Here is a 19,787-nt window from a genome sequence, read left to right on the forward strand (position 1 = left end):
ATGCAATAATTTTGCCATAATGGGCTGTAACCTCAATTCGACCCCGGCCCTTGCAGCCCCGGGTCGGAAGCGGAGGGATGCGCCCTGCCTCCAGCGGGTGGCGCTCGAGTCCGACTGAACGACGACGGCGAGTGGCGGGCACGCGCCTGGGGCGCGCGCGCCACTCCTCTCGCCTCCACCCAACTCCCCCATTAGTGCCCGAGTTTACCTCTAGAGGTCATCAGGCAGGATTTACGACTGGACAACAAAAGCACGTGATTCGAAGTCGTACCCCATATTTGGGTGCCTACGTAGGAGGGAACCAAGTACATGTCCCAGTCATTTCCATAATTCATCATAAATTGTGCAAGGGTGCTATAGACGCACAAACGACCGCGAGCCACAAATCAAGCACACATATCAAAAAACAAATGAGCTCTTATTTTGTAAACTCATTTTGCGGTCGCTATCCAAATGGCCCGGACTACCAGTTGCATAATTATGGAGATCATAGTTCCGTGAGCGAGCAATTCAGGGACTCGGCGAGCATGCACTCCGGCAGGTACGGCTACGGCTACAATGGCATGGATCTCAGCGTCGGCCGCTCGGGCTCCGGCCACTTTGGCTCCGGGGAACGCGCCCGCAGCTACGCGGCCAGCGCCAGCGCGGCGCCCGCCGAGCCCAGGTACAGCCAGCCTGCCACGTCCACGCACTCGCCTCCGCCCGACCCGCTGCCCTGCTCCGCCGTGGCCCCCTCGCCCGGCAGCGACAGCCACCACGGCGGGAAAAACTCCCTGGGCAACTCCAGCGGCGCCTCGGCCAACACCGGCAGCACCCACATCAGCAGCAGAGAGGGGGTTGGCACGGCGTCCGGAGCCGAGGAGGACGCCCCCGCCAGCAGCGAGCAGGCTAGCGCGCAGAGCGAGCCGAGCCCGGCGCCGCCCGCCCAACCCCAGATCTACCCCTGGATGCGCAAGCTGCACATAAGTCATGGTAAAGCCACTCTTTTCCGAAATCCACGCGGCCGCGGGGGCGCGGCTCTCGGTTCCCCCTCTCTCCTTTACTGCCCTTTCTCTCCCCGTCTCTGTCCTGGTTTCGCCTCTCCCAGCCCTGTGGAGCCTCTCCCCGCCGTTCTCCTTCCCCTGCCTTCCTTCTTCCTCCTCTTTTCTGCAGCTCCCAGCGCTCACAAATGCGGGGAAAGGGGCCGCTGGCCAGCCAAGTTTAGACGTTGAAAGGGGGGGAAAGGGGAAAAAAAACCATATCCAACCCCAGCGCCTCGGAACGCGCTCATGGGTCAGGCCAGCCGAGCAGGGCGCAGAGAGGTAGAGGATGGCAGTAGGGGCCGTGAATCGGGCTTGTCAGGACGGATAATTTATGAGGAGGGCTACGCTGGGGAAACAGCGTTACTAATTAGAGTCCCCGAAAAGGGACTTGGTTGGGGGAATAATCGAGGCGAGAGCCGGCGGGATTCTGAAGTTTGGGGGCAGGAGGGAGAGCAGGAAAGGAAAGGAAAGGAAAGGAAAGGGAAGAAAAAGAAAGCAGGCGCCCCAAGCGTGCAGGCTGGAACAGGAGGCGGCTCGCGGGGCTGGAACTTTAAGGGAGGGTGACCTGGAGGCCACTTGGGAGCACAGAAAAGGGCCTTGCTTTGGTGGGTTTCTGAGTGGTGGGCAGCCTGAGAGGGCTGTGCCCCGCCTCAGGGCGCCAGGGGCAGGGCCAGAGGGCAAGAGTGGGGCGAGGGAAAGCCGGGCGATCCTCCGGGACGCGGCTCCAGCCTCGCATGGGCCGATTGTTCCCAGAGTCCAAATCGTATTGTTTTCTCTCTAGAAAGGAAGAGGGAAGGAAATTCGGGAGGGGTGGGCGGGCGAGCGAGGAGGGAGACTTGTTGAGCTTTTCTCCCCTGTTTAGGACCCTGGCTGGTCCAGCTGGCGGACTTTGGTAGCCAGAGGCTCAGGAGTGGGTGGCTAAACCGCTGACTTTTCTGTTGCAGACAACATAGGCGGCCCGGAAGGCAAAAGGGCCCGAACGGCCTACACGCGCTACCAGACCCTGGAGCTGGAGAAGGAGTTCCACTTCAACCGCTACCTGACCCGCCGAAGAAGGATTGAAATAGCACATGCTCTTTGCCTCTCTGAGAGACAAATTAAAATCTGGTTCCAAAACCGGAGAATGAAATGGAAAAAAGATAATAAGCTGAAAAGCATGAGCATGGCGGCGGCGGGAGGGGCCTTCCGCCCCTGAGTATTTGAGCGTTTAAAGTACTGAGCAGTATTAGCCGGATCCCGCGTAGTGTCAGTACTAAGGTGACTTTCTGAAACTCCCTTGTGTTCCTTCTGTGAAGAAGCCCTGTTCTCGTTGCCCTAATTCATCTTTTAATCATGAGCCTGTTTATTGCCATTATAGCGCCTGTATAAGTAGATCTGCTTTCTCTTCATTTCTTTGTCCTGAATGGCTTTGTCTTGAAAAAAAAATAGATGTTTTAACTTATTTATATGAAGCAAGCTGTGTTACTTGAAGTAACTATAACAAAAATAGAAAAGAGAAAAAAAAAAGTCCCCCTTCGACCTCGTTTAGTGCCAATGTTGTGTGTTGCACTCCAGTTGTTTAACTGTGCATGTGAGTGGAAGTGTTCCTGTCTCAATAGCTCCAAGCTGTTAAAGATATTTTTATTCAAACTACCTATATTCCTTGTGTAATTAATGCTGTTGTAGAGGTGACTTGATGAGACACAACTTAACTTGTTCGACGTGTAGTGACTAGTGACTCTGTGATGAAAACTGTGACTCTGAGCGGTGTGTCCCTGCGTGCCTTTGTAGGACCCTTTGCACGAACTCTGGAAGTGGCTCTTATAAGCGCAGCTTCAGTGATGTATGTTTTTGTGAACAAAGTTACAAATATTGTCCAAGTCTGGCTGTTTAAGCAAACTGTGATCAGCTTTTTTTTTTTTTTTTTTTGTATTTGTTTTTAAGGAAAAAATACTGACTGGAAACAAAAAATAAACTTTCTATTGTAAGTTTTCTTGGTCTGGTTTGTGCCAAATAGCAAGTGGCTCTTTTTGCTCTTCTGTCTGTCTGTCCAGTGCTGGGAGGCAGTGAGTCTGAGGCTACCTGAGCAGTCTGCCTGTGCAAGGGGACCTCAGACCAACACCCTGACCCGTGGCCTCCCTAACTGAGCCATCAGAGAGTTCAGGGCAGAAGGTGGAAAAGCTTTAGGTGGTTGCAAAGCCTGAGTCTAACCTGCCTATCTCTGAGGAAACCAGGTTAACTTGCTGGGTACAAAAAAGAGAGGAAGAGAGAGAAAGGAGAAAAAGCCCAGAGCTTTGTTAGCGGCCCTCGGGGGCCCACACAGATGCCGCCTCTCTCCTAAGGCCATCCTAGGCCTCCACTTGCTGAAGAGGCTGCTATGTCAAGTTGTGGCCCCCAGACCCTTTGCCCCTAACCCAGCCAGGCACCCTTTCCCACTCCTCGCCCTCCTGAACCCAGTTGGCTTCTTTTGCTACAATTAATTTGCTACAAATGGAAGGTACTTACCCCATCCTAGCTCGATTGGGAAACTCCTCAGAGCAGCTAAAGCGCAACTAGAGATTTGCACATTTACCGACTGCTTACACTGATGCCGTCTTTCCTTTTAAAAGTTATAAAACAGTAAACTTTATAAGCCCCAGTTCCGGCTATATGACATTTGGGTGCCAAATGAATAGGGTTTTGTCTATGAATTAGATCGTAAAATCATCCATAGCACAGACAGATCGGCTCACTGGCTATAAAACGTCACGTGGGGCCATTAAAGTAAGTTTTATGGTTTTGGGGAGTTGACATCCAACATTATATACCACATAACATATAATCTCACTGACGCTGGACTCCATTTGACTCTTTTGCAGGCTACGTGTGCCACCTGGTCAGGCAAATTGTCAATTTTAGGTCCAGAAGTGTCCAGACCACAAGTTTCTCAAAACTCTCTGAAAAAATGGCTCCCTCCGAGTTAAGGTAAGCTCGCCCCCTGAGCGCTTTCAAGTTTATTTGTACTCTGAAAACTTTCTTTCTGGATCTTTCTCTCTTTCTCTTTCTGGTTCAATAACTCTGAGGTTGCCTCGGAATTCCAAAGGGGAGAGCAAACTTTCCCTCTGCCCAAATTAGGAGCGCCAGGAGCCAGCTTTCGGAGGCACCACGGTGCAGAGCGCCTGTGGCCGCGCCGCATCCCTGGGCCTAACTTTAATTGCTGCACCAGCGCGGATGTTAATGACTTCCGCTGCTCTCGCCGGCGTGCAAAAAGATGATTTTTGTGTGCGAGTGGGCCTGCGTGCGGAGACCGGCCAGGGCCGACCCCCATCCCGGGGCTGGAGGGCCGAGCTCTGCTGGGTCTGCGGAGCCCTGGGTGGGGGCTGGGAGCCGGGGGGGGGGCGCCGGCCGCGGGCGCCGAGGCCGCGCTGCGCTGGGGCACGCTGGGGAGTTTGAAAGAAAGGCCCGGGCAGGACCGAGGCGGACGCTGGCGGGATTTCTGACGGGGCTGTGGCAATACGTCTCCGCGGGCCGGGGTCATTTGGCAGCACTGAACCGAGGTGGCGGCCTTCGGGGCCGGGTCGCAGGCTGGCTCGGGAGAGCCCGAGGGTGCAGAGGCCGGCCGGGCGCGGGCGGCACCTCTAGGCTGGGTCCCTGGGTCGCCAGGCCGAGCCCAGCCCGCTGGCGCCCGCGGGACGCTGGGGACCGCGTGTCCCCACCTTGCGGGGGAGGGCTCAGCACCCCCTCCCCCGCACCAGGGACCAGGCCCTGAACCTTGTTTGCCTGCACGTTCTTTTTATTTCGGTGGGACTGTTCTCACCAGCCTGTGAGTCTGAAGCAATAAACTTTATGGCCGGATTTAACTTTAGTCTTTGAATCCCCAAGCTAAATGAAAGGCGTTACAGTGCTTTCTTTTCTTCTGCCTTGCCTTTCTTATTCTTTCCTTTTCCTCTCTTCTTTTGTAGAATTTAAAATCTATGCACAGGACCCTCAAAAGGCAACTTAGGCATCTCCCTAGATAGCACTAAAGATTAATTTATTCCCCCTCAATATACAGGCAAACTCTGTCTTCCAAACTGTGCCCTAAAGTTTGGGGGGAAATCGAGGTGTCTTCAATGTCCAACTTAAAAGTCCCCAGAACCATTAGGTTGTTTTTCCTCACACATCATAAAGGGTAGTTTAGGGAAGAAATTGGTCGTTTGTCTGTAGGAGATTTCCGCCTTTCTTTTGTTAGTTGCTCTTTCTGTTTGATCCCAGGAAATTTACATAATTTATGATTTCCAAAACAGTCCCCAGTATTGCACCAATGGGTGAGATAGATTTTTCCTAGGTACAATTCCACCTTGGTCTCAGCCACCCTTTCTGGCCCCAACCCTCTACATTCTTCAGTGGCAAAGCCATGACTGGGGACACTGTGGCCTGCCCTGGGGTCTTTCTCTGAATGGGTACCCACAAGGGATCTAGCAGATTTCCCCCATCCTGTATTAAGAACTAAGCCAAATCCTCCAACTCAGAAATGAAACCAAAAAATGAGATCTTCTGTCTCCAAATGCTTTTCTCCTTAGAAGCTAGCTAGGTGGATCTCTGCAAGTGCTAATTGGTAAAGATATTTAGTAAGTCCTTAAAGTGAAAACATTTAAAGTGTAGAGTTGGAATTTCCACAGACTTTATTGTGCAGAGGCCACTTACACTCAACATAAGTCCAACAGATGTCCCCAAAGTCAGAGGTTCAGAAAGCAAAACCTGGGAAGTTTTTTGAAAAATCGAAACCCTCCCACAAGTCCCACTCCTCTTGAATAGTGGCAAGGCAAATCCCTGAGGTCGTTTTGTGTAACCTGTTAAAGTGAGCATTTTCTGAGAGCAGTTCAGCACTCAGGAAGATGTGTCTGCACCTTAGTGGGAACCAGAATATAAACTTTATTTGGGTTCTCTTTTATTATTTTATATGTCTGTGAGAATTCTGGAGTCTTTCTTCTGCTGCTCTGAATTTCAGGTTCTTTACTGGAAAATACTAGGTTAAGGTTTTATTTTAGTTATTCATTTGGTGATCTTGATTGAGTGATTTCTTGGTGACTAAAATTAGCGGCAGAAAAAAAGAGTGATAGAGCTGCTGGCAGGTTCATTTGAGTAACATGCCTGGAAGAAGTGTCCACACCACCTCTGTGGTCACGTCCCACTCTGGGTATGGGAATGGGCAGAAAGTTTCTTGGACCAGCATCACACAATATGGGGGAATCTTTCCCAAGCATTAAAAAAATTACAGGCTATAAATATTGTCAGCTTGCTTATTTCTGTCTGTTGTAATCATCATAAAACTTCAGAGTTTAAGACGGCAGGCCAACTCACATGTGGTTAAATGACTTTAAAATACAGCATCCAGTCAGACCTATGTGAGCGTTATTGTAGGAATCGTTTTCTTTCTTCCTATTTTCATAGGAAGCATAGTAAGGAGGATGGCTGGTTATCTGCTCATTTTGTAAATAAGTTATTTTTTTCTCTTGCATTCTTTTGGGTTGCTTTTGCAGAGGAACTTACTTAGGAAAAAAATCTCTGTCACTAAGGGCTTTATGAAGATATCTAGCCTCAGCTGGTGGCAGAAGTGTTTGTCTGTGCTCCTAGCTTTGTAAAAGAAGGCATCCGAAACGTGCCAGGCCCCGTTTGTTTCTACAAGCTGAAGAGACAATATTTCCTGAACTATAAATATAATAGGAAGCTTCTGGTCACACTTACTTAGGGGTTTGTTAGGGTTTCCATGCTCTAATTTCACAACGTTATGCCAAGATTCCTTTTTTCCCCCCTGTTCTTTCCCCCACTTCATTGTTGGCAGCTCTGGAAGAGCAAGACAGAATTTTCTACCAGAAACGGAGTCATGTTCATTTGTTGAGATGTGAAGAGTATTATATCCAAACAACTAGTGAGGGGAGAGCAAATTACATCCTGAAAGATAGGCTATTAAAGAGGAAAACAATCCTTTTAGCTTGAAAGATGCCCTGCAAATCCTCTCCCCCACCTTCGCTCTGAAGTCTGTCCGAGGTTTGCCCACCATGGAGAGTGCAGAACGTTGTGGGCGCCATCCCTTTGGTTTCTAAGGCAGAATTTCTTTCTAGACAATGACAAAACTATAAATGGGGCTTCCAGACAGGGCTGAGGGGGTCTGCCTAGGCTCCCACCCACATAGGAGAGGGGAGCCACAGTCCTAGCCATTCTAAACCCCAGAACCGAAAGATCTGCCTAGGACTGTTTATTTGGTTTTTTTTGCAAAGAAAGCTGCCTTTCTCCCACCAGTTCTCTTCCCCACAAACCGGTCTTTTCAATAATAATATTTGTTATGAAGGTTATTGGGTAATTATTGCGATTTTGTGAAGCAGCCCTTGCTGGAGGTGAAGTCTGTCATCGCCTAACAAATGACGCCCGTGCAGTTCACTGCCGGGTTAAGTAAATGCAGAGAAGATAAATCTGCACACCCTAGGAATCGCCAGCAGAGCACGCTTTAGTACAAGTTCACAGTCAACTCTCCTGCCTGGGCCAGCTTTCCCAACAATTAGGGCTGCGTCTTTATTTTTAAATAAAGGAAAAGTCTCCCGCTTCCATTGCCTGCTTTCTCCCCGTCTTTTTTTTTCTTTCGCTTTTCATGAGGTTCCCCTCGCAAAAGCCTCCTACTCCAAATTTTCCTTGTAAACGTAATGATGAGTGATTTTAAAATAATCTCATTCCTATTTAAGTGATGACAAAATGAGGTAGGAGGCTGATTTGACAGGAAATACAGTCACAAACACATAAAAATATCCAATTCACCCTCTTACTCCAAAAGGCAGTGGCAGAAGCAGGGCATCCCTGAGCTCCTGGGGTGGGGGGCTTCCCCTTGAAAGAAGAGGCACAGCTTTGTGTATCTTTGTGGTTGTAACTGCAGGTCAAAAAGTTGAGGGTCAAAAGTTTACGTTGTGCAGCGCTCTTCGTCATCTGCCCAGACAGAGTTTGATGTCAATGTTAGAGTTGCGATCTTGACTATCAGCACAAAAGATAAAATGGCTCAGAGTGACGCGTGTATCACGGTATGGACTCCAGGTGAACCCTAGTGGTTGAATGACCTCAATTACGAAGGAAAGGATAGAAAAATTCCTCTTTTCAAGACTAATACATGCTGTATTTCATCTTGAATTATCGCTCCCATTCTAAGGGAATAGCAGCAGGTAAATAGGCATAGATTATTGAAACACCAACACCCTAGATGCTGGAGAACCAGGAGTCTGTTTGTGGGTTTGTCACAAAATAAAAAAGCTCAAACTCATCAGTGGACCTTTAAGAAATAATGTAGCAAGTTGCCAATGTTCCATCATACCTTCAAAGGAAAGAGATCGGGCAGGAAACTTCCTTTATTTGAAAACTGTGATTTTGATTGGCCAGTTTTTTTCCTTTTTAGTACCTATAATGATCCCTAAAGTGTGTGAGAACAAGGGCAAACACAGGCACTTCTTGCAAAATGTATCCTTTGCAATTTTCAAGGACAGAATGCTTTTTATGAAACTGCCACCCACTAAATGCAAAGAGCTGGGAAGGGGAGAAAAGAAGTGGAAACCCTCCCAAAAGGGGCAGGATTCCTCCACCCTCTCCACCAGTGAGAAAATGCTTATTGGTACCAGGAAAATATTGCTGTTGTTGAAAGTTTTTCATTATGTTTATTGTGAACCCTACACTGAATGTAAGAGAAATGCTACAATCTATGGGTGAATAAACTGTAAAGACTATGCCGTTTGAGCAGGAAGGTAGAATCCACAAATGCCAGACCTCTTCTCAAGACCACCGTGACAGACTTCTATTCTTCAGAAAATACTCTTTAAAAATACATTTGGAATGAAAGCCAAGGAGAGGGGAAGCAAGCTAAGGAGGGAGGGCTGGAGAGTAGAAAAGAAAGGGAATAGTGTGTGAGGGAAGCCTACTGGAACCATGCCTTGTGTGTGCGCTGCAACTGGAGAGCTAAACAATATTTTATTTTTCATGCACCTATATTAACGTTAAGTGTTGGTGCCATTAGCATCTATTTTCTGGGGGACATATTTTCCTTTTCTGTGTATTGATCTTCAAGTAATTCGTGTAGGGAAACAGAGAAGAGAAAGATGACATTTTTTTCCTAGGTTTTTCTTTTAACTTTAGAGATAAGCTAATTCAACTACTCAAAATGTAGACCCTTGCAGGGACATTTAAGATCATCCCACTATAGTCTACTTGATTAGATTTGCTGGTGCCAGGTATGTTCAGGGGTAAAAGCAAATATTTCCCAAACACTGCCTTTGTGGAAGTAGTCAGGTTGCTTCCACTGTGCAATGTGTAAAGTTTTCACTCTGGCCAAGAGCTTGAAGCCAAATGGGGGTGTGCCAGATGAGAACAGAGGAAAAGGAACAACTGTGGTGACTGCTGTTACAGCAGCGAACACTTCACCACATCTGGGCCAGTGAAATGCAGAAAACGGAACCCCCCCCCCCCATTTCTCACCAAGACAATTATGTGTCTCTTTGAGAAAACCCTGTTATTGTGTTATTGGTTAAAAACGCGCCACACCTTAGGAACATGTCAGCTTCAATAATCACAGACACCTCTTAGCTAGTTTTTCAACTCAAAGAAAATGTACCTGCAGAAGTTATTGATTTTAGAGTGCTTACTTTCTTTATTTGGAAGATTTTAATCTTTAGGCCTTTCACACAATCCTGGTTAAAATTCATGTCTAATCCGGATATGAATTTCATATTCCTTATGCCTGGGTTGTGTTCATTAGTATAAACTACTATAAGGAAATTACCCCCAAACAATTAATTGGTCAAATGGCTGATAAAGTATTGCTTCTCTAAAATCCTATGCCGACTGTAGGTGGGGGAAGCCCTCAGATGCCACCATCAGGCATTTTGAAATTCAGTCCTTCTCCTGTGCCCTCCAGAGACGTGCTTCAGACAGCGAACAGTCAGTCTGGGGGACTCTCGCTCTAGAGAACAAAGGACAAATACAGTCAATACATTCCATAACGTTTACATTTCCTTTGCTCCCCCCGCCTTGGTTTTCCCTGAGAAGGAGTGACCTGGGCAAAGCAGCCCGCTCTCTAAAAGACACTGTATAGACCTTTTAGAAGCGCAAAGTCCAAGGCCGAGGTGAACTTCAGGTCAGCGCGTCTAACAAATATGAAAATGTCGGCTGGTGAAGGGCGCGCCTTGTGATTTAACAAAGACTGTCAATGTGTAAGATTAATAAGAAACAAAATGCACACGGTGTCACTGTTCGGTCACTTTGAAACTTGGGACAGGGCTGTATTCAAGAGGGAAGGCTGTTCCAAATATATTCAAAATGATTCAAATCAGATTCAAACTAGGCTGCAAAACACTGCCCCTCTCTCGCCCTCCCTCTCCCTTGGACTCCCTTCACTCTCCTTCTCCATCTGGGACTCGAGGACATGATGAAAAGTTATTTCACTTAATGGGACTTTAAGAAAGCTTTTGTTGGGAATATATGTTATCCCTGCACGTGGAAATGAGCAAATGTGCTTACCAGTTTCCCAAGAAAAGGATAACGCTTTCACCCTGCTTGGGACTGGAGCCAGTTGGCGTGTGGAGATTAGCACACCCCCTCTCTGCTCGATTTCAGGGCATCCCATCTTTTTTCGGGCAAGATGCTGCTGGTAAACCTCAGTTTATTTATTAATTGAGTTAGTTTCTTCCTGGCTTTATTTTGGTGTCTTGGATCGCATATGAAGGCAAGAGTTTTTTTGTTTTGTTTTTCAAAAGATTATTTGATTCAATGGAATGATGCTATGGCTTGCAAAGAGAGATTGTGGAAGGATCAGAAAAGGTACTGAGATTGTTTATTACAGCCATAAATCTTGCAGTAAAATGTCAAAATGTCGGTGTGTGAGATAACACTTGGTGGTCCTGGCTCCGTCTGTGTTTATGATACGAACCACAAAGACAAGTTACAGGCCTTGGGGGGATTCTGTGTAAGCCCATCTTCCTAAAGTAATAGAACCACATGAAACACAGGCGCAGTTAACTCGTTTAGGTTAACCATATACAAAACAGTGCCTGAGCCTCGTTAATACTTTAAAATAGAAACTCGGTAGAAGGTTCTGAGGCTAAACAACATGAATTTTGTGTTTCAGTGTCTGTAAATAATATTGAACAGACATGGTTAAGACCTTAGTCTGATGACACGAGGAGGGAGGCAAAATTTCCTTGTCATGTTTTTTCTTCCCAGAAGCTTAGCCCAGTTTTGCTAATTACTTTATGTATGTACATATTATTCATGTTATATAGTACATATATGTATATATTATTTTTTCTTGCTGTAGAGAGATATTGGTTTAGGCAGCTATATCACAGGCTAGAGAGTCTAGAGAGGATGTCTAAAGATTTACACTCAGCGTTGATTTCTGTCTGTGGCTTAGATTTCATTTTTAAAAATTTTCAGGGTGTGCCATGTCAATGGACAGCACTCTTCACAGACACACATCCAATGTGGAAAACCTCTTTGTACCACTTCAGGGTGATTGCAGTTAGAAAGCTAACATGATCCCTTTTTTAACCTCTTTTCCTAAATTAGTTTAAAGATTAGTCACATATAATGGGCTTTATGTGGCTAAGCATTAAATGACTATCCATCAAATGGATATATTCCAGCATTTAGTAACTCATATGAGTAACCGATATAAATGAAGATAGAATTCACATTCCTTTTGAAGTGTCTCCAGGCTTAGGCTATGACTTTCCTTGCCTGCGTTCCAGGCTCAGTTGTGGGAAGGCAGTTTATATTGCTCTTTGAAAAACCAACTAAGGTGCACCAGCTGAAAAATCGTTGCTTTACATGCCAATATGAAAGTGTTTTTAGAATGGTGACTACGCTAGTTAAATGCACTGCTTTAATCTAGGCTGAAAAGTAGAGGATCTAGGTGTGTCTGTCACTCAGAAAAGGAAAGGGAAAGTACACACAACGAGTAAGGCATCAGTATTTACTTCGAAGATCAACATTACGTGGAATTAATAAGTAATTTATTTGTTAATAATGGCATAATTAGTTTACCCATCAAATTTCAATTACCAAATGGCAGACAACAGTCCTCTCTCCCCACTTTCCAGAGCTACTGACACCATTAATATGCTAATTTTCAGCAATCCAGAAATTATAGACCGTCCTTAAATATAACTTTAGCCTCAGATACAGCCTGGAAAAGCAACAGCTAAAAGACAAAACAAAATTCTTAGCGGGAAAAGACCCGTCGGCACAGTGCCTATGCTATCCTTAGCTTGTTTTTGTTTGGGGATTTTTCTGCAGTAGGAAGTTGTTGGTCTCAACGCTCGATTTTGTGGCGGCATCATCGCTTCTATCCATCGCCACCCTTGGGCCACTTTCTCACAATCGCATCTACTACATTCGAGCATGTTTCATTCTGAATTGACACCTCCATCAAATGAGATGCTATTAGGAAGGTTCCGTTTGCTTTTTTTTAAGGTAAAAAACCAAATAGCTTCTGCTTCTAAAAGAAAGAAAAAAGGAAAAGTGCTCATCCGGTTGTATTGGAATAGCCTTGCTTTACATCCAGGGGCCGATTTCTCTCAGCTGCTCACCCACCCACCCTTTTCGGCTCCTGCCTGTTTGCTTCTCAAACTGGGGACGTTGGGCGCGGACGCGGCGAGCATGATGTGCGGAAGGGAATCAGTTGGTGAGAAAACCGGTGTTAGCCTCATTCGTTTTATTCCCCGGCCAGGATAAAAAACGGAATACCCCCTTGGTCCCGACGCCATTCCTTCCCCCAGGCGGCCTCGAACCCTTGAGGACGCCAGGCCAAGCTAGGCTGGGCCCCGAGGTCAGCGCTGGGCCGCGGTCGCCTGTCTGCCCCGAGGCCTAGGCCAGAGTAGGGTACGCATAGGGCTCGGTCTGGGCATCCGAGAGGACCAGAAGACTGCGGGCCCTGAATTCCCAGCGGAACTCAAAGTTGGGGGGTTGGACGCCCAAAGCTCCAGCTCCCTCCCTCCTCCTGGAGTCGGACAGCAGCATCCATCACCAGCCCGCGCGCTTCCTGATCCGGGTCCGCGCGCGCGGCGCGCACATTGGCGGGGGCGGGTCACGTGGCGGTACTGGGCGGGGCGCGCGCGGGGCCGAGACCGAGGACGCACACGCGCGCGCGGGCGAGCCGCGGGGGAGGAGCGGCGCGAACTTTGGTGGCGTCGGCGGCGGAGGGAGGGGGGAGGGGGGAGGGGGGAGGGGGAGGGGTGGGCGCTTGACAGCGGGGGAGGGGAAAGGAGTGGAGGAAAGGGGGGATGGGAAGCGAGGCAGGAGGGGGAGGGGCCTCGGCGAGCCCAGAAAAACGACAACGCGAGAAAAATTAGTATTTTTGCACTTCACAAATTAATGACCATGAGCTCGTTTTTGATAAACTCCAACTACATCGAGCCCAAGTTCCCTCCCTTCGAGGAGTACGCGCAGCACAGCGGCCCCGGCGGCAGAGACGGCGGCCCTGGCGGGGGCCCGGGCTACCAGCAGCCCCCAGTGCCCGCGGCCCAGCACCTGCCGCAGCAGCAGCCCCAGCTCCCCCACGCGGGCGGCAGCCGAGAGCCCCCAGCCTCCTACTACGCGCCGCGGGCCGCCCGCGAGGCCTCCTATCCCGCAGCCGCGCTTTACCCCGCGCACGGTGCCGCAGACACCGCCTACCCCTATGGCTACCGCGGGAGCGCCAGCCCCGGGCGGCCGCCGCAGCCCGAGCAGCCCCCGGCGCACGCCAAGGGTCCCGCGCACGGCTTGCACGCGAGCCATGTCATGCCGCCCGGGCGGCAGCCCCCGCCGCCGCCGCCGCCTCCCCCGCAGCATCGTGCGGCTGCCTCCGCGCCCCCGCGGCGCTGCGAGGCGGCTCCCGCCACCCCGGGCGTCCCGGCAGGGGGCAGCGCCCCCGCGTGCCCGCTGCTCCTGGGCGACAAGAGCCCGCTGGGCCTGAAGGGCAAGGAGCCCGTGGTGTACCCCTGGATGAAGAAGATCCATGTCAGCGCCGGTACGTGGCGCCGCTGGGGAGGCGCGGGAGGGTGGGCTGGGGCCGAGCCCGGGTTCCAGGGTCGGGGCGGGGGTCGTGGGGAGAGGCCGAGGGGTAGGGGGCCTCGGGAGGGGAGCCCCCAGCTGGCTCAAGCTACAGTGGGATGTGGGTGTGTGCGCGCCAGCTAGCCGCCTGATCCCAACGTGAGAATCCTTTTGTACCCGGGGTCCCTTTATCGGGAGATTTACGAGACGCCAAACTGTTAGGGCAGTAATTATAGCCCCCATAAATTTAATTGCCCTGGCAGAGGCTTCAGGCCATGTGTCTTTGAAGCTTTTCTTCAGCCCCAATGCCCAGCACTATTCTTTATGGCTCTCGGGTGTTTCCCGTTGTCAATAGCCTGTGAAACATTTTCTTTGCCGTTTTATGTATCTTGCGTGAACTTGGTGTCAGGTTATTATATAATGATGATGTCCAATTGCTCTTCCCCCACCCCACCTTCTCTCTCCTCCTCCTTTCCCTCTCTTCCACTCCCTCCTCCTTGGCTTTCTCCTTCGGGGTTATGGGCTTTCAGTCAACCCCAGTTATAATGGAGGGGAGCCCAAACGCTCCCGAACCGCCTATACCCGGCAGCAGGTCTTGGAGCTGGAGAAGGAGTTCCACTTTAACCGCTACCTGACCCGGCGTCGCCGCATCGAGATTGCCCACACGCTCTGCTTGTCCGAGCGCCAGGTCAAGATCTGGTTTCAGAACCGAAGGATGAAGTGGAAGAAAGATCACAAACTGCCCAACACTAAGATGCGATCCTCTAACTCGGCCTCGGCCTCAGCAGGCCCACCGGGGAAACCACAAACTCAGAGCCCACACCTGAACCCGCATCCTCACCCCAACCAGGGCACCTCCACGCCCGTTCCCTCGTCCATATAATCTTGCAGAGCTCTAGACCAGTTCTTTCCCTCACATGCTTTTCTTTCCTCTTCTGCCCCTTTCCCATCCACCCCTCCCCATCTGGACTACAACAGACCCCAAAACAAAACTCAGCTTGGTGAAAAGGATAATAAAAAGAGAAGACATTATCCGGGTAAGAGTGTGAGCTGGTTGCCACCCAAGGGAGGACAATGGCCAAGATGCTGGCTGGTGGAACAACCTGCTGGCCTGAACAAGGCTGCCAGGTTTGGGTACCTGAGAAGAACCACTTGGCATCAAATACTTTTGAGATGGCTAAAGTCAGTCGCACAACCCATGCTGACTGGGGACATGTACATGTATATTTGTTGCAAGCAGAAGAAATCAGACCCTTTTCCTATCTTCCTTATTTCCCCTTCCCTCATTAAGGCAGCTCATACAAGCTTGTACCGAACTGAATAAATGAGTAGACATTGTGGACGTCACAAGATTATTTAATTCTCAAAATGTACAGACCTTGATGGTAGATGTGATATATGTTAGTTTCCTTTTCTTTCATTTATTTAAAATATTGTTGTGGAGATACTGTTGTCTTATTCTGAGGCACAATCTTGGGTGAGGGGGAGTGCATTTAGACCCATGTGCAACTCTACAAATTGTGGTGTGGCTCTATAGAAAGACATGTGCTAAGAATAAACTCCGTTTAAAAAACAAAGTTCTGAGACATATTTGTGTGTTTCCTACTTTTAATTTTAAAAAAATATTCTCTCAATTGAAATGGTTGACCTTGCATGTAAAAATCCTGTAGATGGCTTGAGTTGCATTCACTTGGACTGACTGCCCACATAATTTGTTCAACTTGAGCTGAACTCTTGTCAAGTTTGACCCACTGTGGGAAAAGTTCCAAAGAGCAGGAAGGCTCTTGAGCTCTGAGAGGGCTCCTCTTCCCAAACTTGGCCAGGCTTTCAGGCTTCAAGTCTCTGTAAGGCATAGAAACGTGTCCTTCTCTGCAATGAAAGGTGAAACTGCGCAGTGCTGTGGGCCCAGGACTTTCTGCAGCTGTTCTACATGCTGAACTCTGAGCACACTTGGAAAGAAGTGGTCTCTTTGGTATTTATTGCACCTTCACGCTTAATCTGTCTGTTTCCCTGGAGATAAAAACTAGTTTGTGCAAAGAGTTGAGATTGCTTTTTGTTTCTTGGCTGTTTTTAAGGTTCTCTTCACTAACTACAGCTTGGGATTTTTGTTTGTTTCTTTTTCTTTCTTTTTTTTTTTTTTGAAGCAAGAGCTTTCAAAATAAACTGAATTTTCCCAGTACACCCTCCAGAGTTTCTTCTGAGGAAAGAAAAAGCATAATGACACCTTAAGCAAGGTAGACCTGGGAGTATTAAGTGCTGGAAGAAAGCCAATCTCTGAACTAGGGTCACCTTCCTCAAATGCTCCCAGATCTTTCTGCCCAACCTAGAGATCTAGATTCAAAAGGTTGAAATCAAACCCCACTTCTCAGTCTTCATAGCCCTAGTATTTGTTTACTGATTTACAAATTAGTAAAGAGGATTTAGACTTGGTTGTCACCGCAGGGAGTTCTCTGCAACAAGATTCAGAAAACCAACAGCCACTAGCCCCAGAATATTAGAACTGTCACCTGGCCTTGAATGAGTGTAGTTTTTAGTTCATGTAACAATTTTAGCAGAGATGGGAGGGGGGAACTCACCTACCTCTGCAGTATCAGAGGGTTTTTAAACACATTTTCCCATCAGAGGCTAACCACCCTTAGCCAGTAGTCAGTGCTGTTACCCCTTTCGCCTCGGCTGCTCTGTGTGTGATAACAGGCAAGGGTGATCGTTCTCTACCTAGGAGCAAACCAGATCTGAGAGGAAAGTGGACACCAGTCTCTGAGGGGCCACCTCCTCTCCCCAAGAAAATTCAGGGGCAAACAAATACACTCCTTCTCAAGGCAGGCCAAACCTGGCATAAAGTGCATTTTATAAGGTGCCAGTGGGTGCCAGGGATTTCTGGAGGCCCTGCAACTGCTGCTAAAACTTATTAACCCTCCCCCTACTACACTCACTTGTAAAACGAAATTAAATCACGCTGAAAATAGCAATTTCCCCAGGAATCATTAATCACCTCATACAATAAATACTTCTTTGTAATTCAACAGCAATTCTGAAAGGCATTCTCTGGGAAAAGTCTGTGGAGAAGCAAGGGATCTTCTTGAAAATAATGTGGTCTCGGGCAAAGACTCAGCATCTTGGCTGTCTGCTCAAAAAATGCCTAGACTCTTGGTGGAAATTGAGTGTCGAGCTGCAAAACCTCGAATGGCAGATTATCATCATTTAAGGTAAATTCTTATATTTCTCCTTGGTAGGGAAGGAGGGGTACGGGGGCACTCATTAGCTTCATACTGGGGGCACTTGTATAGGGGTGGAAGGGGTAACTTTCTTTCACTTACTCTAAATCTATCCAGGAAGAGAAGAGAGAGGATCGAGATTGTTTTTCTAATATTCCAGAACAAAATGGCAGTTTTTGCCCAAGCTGTCTTGATTGTTAAGGTATTGGTAAGTTTTACAAAGCCAAAATTACCCACAATGATCCAAATGATTATGTCATTTCTTCAAGTGTTTTGCCTGCTTCAGATTTGGTCTTTAAGGGAGTTTGTTATAACAGCTTAGAAAATCCCACTTTGTGCTTCAAAATCGTTCATTGTCTGCCCCTTGCTAGGGCAACCATAAGAGTTCACCCAGAGGACAAATTTTCTATCTCATTAATTTTTTTTTTTTTAAAGCGAACCCTACTGGCCCCTCAAACCCTTGGCCTTTAAAGACAGTATTTTGCGTAAGCTCTATAAGCCTCCTACAAAAATGACCCTTATACATGCTCCCCTCTTTTTTCTCTCTTTTCCCCTCCTTCCCTCTAACACACACTCATCTGCTTTAGTCACAGAGCCACACTGTGCATGACTCCGGAGATAAAAGTTTTGTCAACATCTGAAATCAACCTAATCGGACAGGAGACACTTTAATGGTCACAGTTTGAATTAAGTACTTAACACTCTCCCCCATGAAGAGAAATGGCATTTTGCAGGCTCTCTTTCCTAGTTTTGCTGAAATCTACGATATACCCGGTGTTTTATTACAGCAGGAATTCAACTGTGACAGGCATAGTAGAGTACTTAATACCCAGGATGGAGCTCCTGGGAAGATTACCTAGATATATGGGGAGTGGGCCCTCCACACAGCATCTCTGACTTTATATTTACCTGTCCCAGGGTGCCCACATTCCCCCCACTTCTCAGCCTCCTCCCCATGGGATGGGTATCACCATCTCTCCTCTGTCCGCCTGCTTCCCTGAGCTTCCAATCTGTGCTGCTTTTCTCACCACTGCCTTTCCTACAGCCCTTTCAACATAGAAACATAGCCACAGCTCTTTGGAATGGAAAGAAAGAAAACCCCCAAAGAATCACTGTAGCAAACAGAAACCTGGGACTTCCTGTGTGAATGAGGTGGTTCTGTGCAGGCAATAGGCTGTTCTTTGTACTCTCTTGGTCTCTGCATCCCTAGCTGCGGTCTGGTATTGAAGAACACAGGCTCACCTTTCCCAACAGCTGCTCCTGTTGCCCCTTGTCTGTATTATACACTGGCCCAAGAATAACTGCTTCCTCTCTCATAGACTAGGTAGGGGCTGGGAAGGAGGAGGAAGAGAGTGTGTTCTAACTCCTTGATAGCATCAGGGAGGCTGCTGGCGCTGTTATGAAACATTCTAGTCTGAAACTTCAGTCTTGGAACTCTGGCATCTCTTCTTCTCAAGGCCCCAAACTCATGGGGGCCCCTCTCCCCTACCCCTGCTTTCAGGCCAGTCCCACCCTCTCTGGGATTGATTCCTGGGGCTAAAAGAGATTCCCTGATTGAAAGGATGTCCAAGGCAAAAGAGATCTGGAGCCCGTTTTGGTTCAGTCTTCTCATTTTACCAATGAGGAAACTGAGGCAGCTGAACGCTTCCCCTTCACGTTCTATATGTTAATGAGTGTGTAGTTTGAACAGAGTCTTTGGTCTCACCTTGGGTAGGGGTAAGTGTACAGACATCTTTTCTCTGCAGAAGCCTGGAATGGACATATGCATCTGAGCTTACACTTGAAACGGAGGGCCACAGGTGTCCAGAGGCCAGGGAAGAAGGGTGGTTTCTTGCCTGATGAGCCACCAAAGCAGCTGGGGAAATTATGTAACCAAACTGCTTTAGCCAGTGCGCTGAGACAGGTGGGCTGACCTCTGGGCTCAGGAAGGGACTGACATCAGGGCACCTGACTGTCCACAATTCTCCTAGTCCTGGAATGACTAATTCTCCTATGGCTGGCCCTGGAATTTACATGGTGGTGGCTTGCCTGGGAGCCGGGCAAGGGCATCTGCGTTTCGGAGGCCTGGGAACTAAAAAAGTCAAACAAGGATCCTGGTTGCAGCAGATAAAGGTGTAGCGCCTGTTCGAGGGAGATATTGAAATTGTAATCTTTGTGGTCACGTGACTCATTAAATAATTAATGCGGATCGTCAGGAATGGATCGGAGTCGTCAGGGCCTCACTAGGAATGAATCTCTCAGAAGAGAGTCCCCCAACTTCCTATTTGAGTTTTAAAAGCACACATACTCAGATTTGTATCCAAAGGCTTTTTAACTCCTTCAGGAGTGGTGGAGTGAGGCCGTCAGCGGCCAGGACCGGAGCTGGCGGGCCCACGCTGGGTCTTGGGCTTTTCCTGCAGGGGTTCTGCGAGTCTGCGGAGCACGCCGCGTCCGGGGAAACGTGAGTTGGGGCTCGGGATTTCTGCGGTCACATCTTGGCTTTGGTGATGAAGCGGGACGGATGCGCAGACAGTTGGTAATGTTCTGATTCACACTGGGGAAGGCTGCAGAGATA

The 19,787-nt window shown here is 48.4% G+C and overlaps 3 protein-coding genes across 9 annotated transcripts in view; all 3 read left to right on the top strand.

Annotated features, from left to right (window-relative positions):
* HOXA3 (homeobox A3) overlaps window positions 1-19,787 on the top strand; it is a 45,020-nt gene that overhangs the window by 8,454 nt on the left and 16,779 nt on the right. For 2 of the 7 annotated variants that reach the window (XM_059933727.1, XM_059933719.1), the window contains exons 2-3: window positions 3,860-3,965; window positions 17,045-17,224. The gene's annotated coding sequence lies outside the window, so the exon portion shown is untranslated. Of the gene's footprint in view, window positions 1-3,859; window positions 3,966-17,044; window positions 17,225-17,350; window positions 19,749-19,787 lie in introns of all 7 variants that reach the window. The other 5 variants (XM_059933721.1, XM_059933724.1, XM_059933723.1 and 2 more) reach the window with 5 other exon arrangements.
* Window positions 12-2,989, top strand: HOXA5 (homeobox A5). Its single transcript, XM_059933732.1, has 2 exons — window positions 12-972; window positions 1,967-2,989. Exons 1-2 carry the CDS (start codon window positions 78-80, stop codon window positions 2,215-2,217), a joined length of 1,146 nt encoding a protein of 381 aa, XP_059789715.1. The 5' UTR covers window positions 12-77; the 3' UTR covers window positions 2,218-2,989.
* Window positions 13,289-15,595, top strand: HOXA4 (homeobox A4). Its single transcript, XM_059933733.1, has 2 exons — window positions 13,289-13,995; window positions 14,549-15,595. Exons 1-2 carry the CDS (start codon window positions 13,362-13,364, stop codon window positions 14,899-14,901), a joined length of 987 nt encoding a protein of 328 aa, XP_059789716.1. The 5' UTR covers window positions 13,289-13,361; the 3' UTR covers window positions 14,902-15,595.

This window comes from Balaenoptera ricei, chromosome 9, assembly GCF_028023285.1.
Source record: "Balaenoptera ricei isolate mBalRic1 chromosome 9, mBalRic1.hap2, whole genome shotgun sequence".
Classification (NCBI taxonomy): Eukaryota; Metazoa; Chordata; class Mammalia; order Artiodactyla; family Balaenopteridae; genus Balaenoptera; species Balaenoptera ricei.